At 39.9% G+C, this 6,000-nt stretch overlaps 1 protein-coding gene across 1 annotated transcript in view; it reads right to left on the bottom strand.

Annotated features, from left to right (window-relative positions):
* Positions 1–363: 363 nt before the first annotated feature.
* TCTN2 (tectonic family member 2) overlaps positions 364–6,000 on the bottom strand; it is a 56,337-nt gene continuing 50,700 nt past the window's right edge. The window contains exons 15-18 of the mRNA XM_077461856.1: positions 5,279–5,432; positions 4,533–4,643; positions 2,789–2,877; positions 364–575 (exon numbers count right to left, since the gene is read on the bottom strand). Of these exons, the coding sequence (XP_077317982.1) occupies positions 457–575; positions 2,789–2,877; positions 4,533–4,643; positions 5,279–5,432 (473 nt within the window). The 3' untranslated portion in view covers positions 364–456. The remainder of the gene's footprint in view (positions 576–2,788; positions 2,878–4,532; positions 4,644–5,278; positions 5,433–6,000) is intronic.

The following is a 6,000-nucleotide window of genomic DNA, read 5'->3' as shown; positions in this document are numbered from 1 at the left end:
AGTTAGAAGTCGATTGGCTACCATGCACAGCTGTACCAGATTTTGCACTTTCCAGTTTTAGTAAATCAACCCCATAGTCTATCAGTCTTAAAAACATAGGTCCAGCAATCATAGGCAATCATTGTATTTTTATATATAAAATAAATAAATAATAATATTGCTCTTTTAGCCCAATGGGGTATCATATTTAGCCATTTAATGTATTGGTGAGTTTAGGAGAAAATAATTTATAAATATGCCCCATAGGTACGGTGTCCAGACAATAAATGAAATATACTATACATAGCCTAGGCAAAGCCATTCAGGTGGATTAGTGCACATATTATGCAACATTATTATACCATATAATTAAAAAATCAAGAGTTTATTATTGTTGTTCATTATTCATTTTTATTTAAATGTTAAAAAATATAGTGTTTTGCATATATTTACATTACAGCAAGAAATCATTCATGATTACAGTGTTCTATTCCAGGCTTTACGTATTCTGTTCCATGGACCTCCTAGGACTGCGGCACTTATAAAGAAGAAAGCTAGGATCATACCTTTGGCTAGCGTTAGATGGTAGGGCTCCCCTAAAATCAGACAGAACCATCAATTAGTTTTTTTATTCTTATCTCAAGAGGCTTACTAGTCTCTGAACTCAACATTAATTTGGCCTGCTCTGGAAAAGCATCTTCACAACCTTTGTCTGACACTTGTAGCTATGATGTGGTCCTAGGTATATAAATTGCAACAAAAATAAAAAAATAAAAATAAAAAAATCAATGCAGTTCGAACACTACAGACACATGCAGATTGTTATTAAATGTCATCACTAGTGGATTCTAATGCAGAGAATATTTACTTTTGTGATGATTAACAGGCAGTAACAAAATTTTAATTGTGGAACAGAAAAACTGCATAGTCTTTTCAGTTTACTGCTCGCTCTACCTAGAGTATGTACCACAAGCCACTTTAAAGTCTTGTGTAAGAAAAATATAAATCAAACCTAATCTTTAGGTATGCCTGCACATTGAAGTACAGAAAATCAAAACATGAAGCATGTAGCTATGGTTAAAAGGTTGTCACTGTTCAAACATTATACACAAGTCACATTTTTTTAAGTTTGGGCTTTAGTGGCAGAAGTATACAGGCGGCTTAGTTTTTCTCTGCTAAAACTTTAAACTTGGGTTACAATGGACCCCATTTAGACAACTAAAGGGTAACTAAACCGGAAAACAAAAACATAATATATTGCAGCTTACTAGTTTTCAAATTAAAGTGGATGTAAACCCTTACAAACCACTTTGACCTACAGGTAAGCCTAGATTAAGGCTTACCTGTAGGTCCAAGAAATATCTCCTAAACCTATATGGTTTAGGAGATATTTGCCCGAAGACAGGCACCGCTGTCTACGGCGCATGCGCCGTAGACAGCGGCGCGCAGGCGCACTGAGCGCGGCATTTCCAACAATGGAGCTGCTGTGTCAGCTCCCGTGCGCATGCGCGGGAGTGACGTCATCGCGGCTCCGATGAACGACAGCGGCGGAGCTGCGAGACCCCACGAAAAGATGGATGCGCCGGACTACAGGGGACAGCGGTGATATCGCTGGCTCCTGTGTCAGGTAAGTGACACATAATGGGCTACTATGCGATGCATAGTAGTCCATTATGCTTTGCCTTTGCAGGGAATGAAAGAGGAAGTAAACCCATCAGGGTTTACTTCCTCTTTAAGTTGCTGAAGTCGTTTTTCCAGAACGTTTTCAGCAAGTTCAGAAAATACCAGTGAATCTTGCTAGAAATGCAAGGCCATTTCTTGTGATGTGAACTGTTATCTTCCATTTGTAAACCCCACTCCCCATGTAATGAAGATAAGCAAAGGCAAATGTTTAAAATCTAGCCTCGGTGGCAACCAGAGCTACCTCCATAGATACAGAGGAGAAGTTAGTTTAGCTACTCTGGGACAAGATGTGCGTTATAGGCAGAATTACCAGGTAAAAACAAAGTGAAAAAAATAAATGAGAAAATGAACGCTGCTACCTTGTCTAAGGACTGATCAGCTGCAATATTTTACATTCCCTTGAAGATTAGGACAAGTAGTTTTAGATTTCTGCCAATATTGCACATGCATGTGGTAAGTTCAGCCATAGCCATAGATCATTAGAATTCATATGCCGTCCTATCTTGTTCTAATGGTTCAGGCTAGTGGTGGTTGGGAAGGGTTGAGAACCTCTATTCCCAAATCCCATCAATTGAATGTCACAAAGAACCTGAGCTGTGTTGCTCCCCACATGCATCTCTAAGATTACTAGATAGCAGTACCTAATAAACATGCCACCAAGTATACAGAATAAGGTTGTGCATAAAAAAAAAAGGAAAAAAAAAAAGAGGATTATAGTAACATGGCAAAAACAAGGAATAAGAATTTAAATTCTGATCTTTGTATAACATCATTCTTTCAGCATTGCCTGGAAAAGGTTATAATTTAAATTTCCAGTAATGCTATATTTTATATTTATACTTTTTATTTATTTTTTACAAAATAGCTTTTTATTAAAAAGATTTTGTAGGTTTACACAATACAAACAGTAATAAGAGAAAAGGGAAAATAAAATATAGAAAGACAGTAGCCATATATTTATGGCTACAAGTAGCATTCAAAGTTAAAAGAATGTTATACAGGAAATATATTTGTATGTTTATATTTTTTCTGTTTTTACGTAAATGTCAAAACTATAAAAGTTGACCTGGATAACTGGGCAGGCTCAGGTAGGGAAAAGAGTTTATTAAAAAATGACTTTCTATACCTGTGTAGTATTTGGTAAGTGGATAGGCAAGTTGCTGCCAGCACACGTCATTCTTCTCACAGTTATATTCTGTGTAATTTGTTTGGAATCTGAAAGCATCAGAGAAGTCATTAACACCAACTTGGCAACAAGATAAGAATAGAACTGGAATGTAAATTACATTATTGAATAAAAAAGTAGGAACAGGGAAAATAATTCTGTTTAACTATATTATAATCCTGCATTTGTCTCTCGTTGTGCAGCATGTCTGACAGGTATCGCCAGGCAACTGCTATAAGAAAAAAAAAAATACCTGTTCCAAGTACTATTGTTTCCCTCAGTAACACATTGTTATGTTGGTCATTGGCTGACAGTTTGCTTTTTGTTCAAGAAACAAAAAAAAATGTTCTAGGAGGGTCACAGGACAAAGTAATATCGGGGACAAAATTCTCAGTGTATGGCCAGCTTTGGCCTCCTGATTGCATGCAGCTGCTATTTTGCCAAAACATTTCCATCAGAGTCACTGGCCAAAAGTCAAACCAGGGATGAAATTCTCACAGTGTATGGCCAGCTTTAACCTTCCGATTGCATGCAGCTTGTAGTTTTGCCGAAACTTTTCTAGCAGTCACTGGCCAAAAGTCAAACCAGGGATGAAATTCGCACAGGGTATGGTCAGCTTTAGCCTCCTGGTTGCATGCAGCTGCTGTATTGCTGAAATTTTCCAGCAGAGTCACTGGTCAAATGTCATGCCAAGGATGAAATTCGCACAGTGTATGGCCAGCTTTAGCCTCCCGATTATGGCTCTGCACCCCTCTCCTCTACATGCACATAAATTTATACAGAGGAATTCAGTAAAGGTAAAAGGACATCCTTCTGCTGGTAGTTTCCTTAAGAACTACCTGCTCCTAATTAGACATTTGCACCACTGTCAGGAACATTAATGCCACTATAAGAATCTGATTCTTAAACAATTACCACCAGTGTGCAGGTGAGGAAACTGGCAGTGTTTATCATCAGCTCTGAGCTGGCGTACCAAGGTATGCAATTCATCAGAGTGGGGCATGTTGCAATGTCCATATTTGGGAAGTGAGTGGTCACGGGGTAGGTGGAACCGAGAGATTTGTTCTCCATCAGGGATGCCTTACTTTTGACTGATGGCACATAGCAGTGGGCAGTTTCAATAGCAACTATTGGTCTGAATTCAGAGGACACCTCTGTATGTCAATCAAAAGTAAAGCCAACCCAACAAGGAACTATTTTCTTAGTCCCCCCCATCAGGCTCTGGCCACCCCTAGTACAAAACTTCTCACCATGCGCTTATCGGTGTGATGGGCATAGTGGGCAGGGAGGAAGTGCAAGATTGTCCAGTACAGACACTCCAACCTCAGTGCAAGCACTGACATATTCACGTACCCATCTCTGACAGGTACATGAATTGGGTACAAACACTGCCACTTTCGGTGCAGAACCCTGACAAAATTCTAAAGGGTGTCCCCTAATGACTTTCCCATAAAGTCTTTAAGCCAGCCTTTCAAGTTTAATAGGTTTTCTGCAGTACTCAGCAGGCAGCTCACACAAACAATGATCCCCTTAAGTCTAAAAGCAGCATATTGGCAGCTTTCCAGCTGAAACAAACTTTCTTGCCCCATGGTTATTCAATAAGATACTGTTCAGGGGGCTAGAAGCTAAAATTGGGGAGAGCATCCATGCATTTACAGCTCTCATGACATCTTGCTTTTTTTTTTGTACCATATTCCTTATTTACCTTGTGATAGTTGGAAGTGGCTGAGCTGGGACTTGGATGAACTGCACAGAGCTTGTGAGTGGCAGAGACACATTACAGGCAGATACACACTCCACATTAATAGTTGAGAAACTAAAAAAGGAATAAAACAAGTACAGAATCAAATAAAACACATTAAAATCACACAGTTTACATTAAAGTGGTTCTAAAGTCAGAAGGTTTCTTATCTTAATGCACTCTATGCATTAAGATAAAAAAAACCTGTGTGCAGCAGCCCCCGAGCCCCCTAATATTTACGCGAGCCTCATCTTGATCCACCGATGTTGCACGAGAGTCTGGGCTGTCCAGGACTCTCCCTCATCATTGGCGGAGACATCAGTGGGGCGCTACTGGCTCCCATTGCTGTTAATCAAAGTCAGTGAGCAAATGAGGAGAGAGAGGGGGACTGTGTATCTGAATGGACACACAGAGCAGTGGCTCGGCTCGAGTGCACCCATAGCAAGCTGCTTGCTGTGGGGGCACTCAGCAGGAGGGGCAGCCAAGGACCCAAGAAGAGGAGGATCCAAGATGCTCTGTGCAAAACCACTGCACAGAGAAGGGAAGTAGAACATGTTTCTTATTTTTAAATGAAAAAAATTTAATAAAATAAACTTTAGTATCGCTTTCATTTAAATCAGGGTGTGAACAAGAGACCAGGAAACACACATAAAAAAAAAAAAGAAGGCAAATCCACCTTATTCAGAGCAGTGCACAGTGGTTGATATTACCTGACTTTGGCTGCCAAAATCTCTTCCTGCGGAATGCCTTCCACTGCACCTGTCACAGCTGTAATGATCTCAATGTTCACGTTTGATGGTACCTTTAAACACATCACATTTTCTGCAGCACAGTTCCCTGTACATGTAGTATTGGGTAGCACATCTAGACAAAAATCATAATCGCTTGATTAATTTACGCAACCTATCCCCCTATACCACACTATATTTAAAAAAATATATAACCATAAATAACAAATGGTTAAATAATCAATTCATTCATTTATAAGTGCAGCATAATTGGACAGTGGAGATGAAGCACATAGCAACCAAAGAAAAAAAGGGTTCTGGTCATTACCAATCAACAACTGTCTCCTCCTTGTCAGTGTGCACATACCTATAGGTAGTACACATGCATTAACAAAGTTGTCTGAGCCACATTACATAACTGGAGACCACTACAAATAGCATAAAGCCCCTCTCTGCAGAAAGGAAAAATTCTCCTTTGCAGTGGGGCTGCCCCTGCACTGCAAGAGTTAAATGCTCATTTATATCCAGGGGGCCACAAAAATGAGTGTCACTTACTTGATCCTCTGCTCCCCCCCAACTGGCAGAGCTCTCCTCTACTCCCCTATGCTCAAGCAATGGACTGTTCCTCGAAGTCCTCATGTCCATTATAGGGCTATGGGCTCTACATTGAACTTGATGGACTTCGACCTGGACTACTGGAGCAT

This window comes from Lithobates pipiens, unplaced genomic scaffold, assembly GCF_037356315.1.
Source record: "Lithobates pipiens isolate NorthernLeopardFrog02 unplaced genomic scaffold, aLitPip1_a1.2 Scaffold_3, whole genome shotgun sequence".
Classification (NCBI taxonomy): domain Eukaryota; kingdom Metazoa; phylum Chordata; class Amphibia; order Anura; family Ranidae; genus Lithobates; species Lithobates pipiens.
Note: the sequence above shows the minus strand (reverse complement) of the source record. Positions and strands in the feature narration are given on the sequence as shown.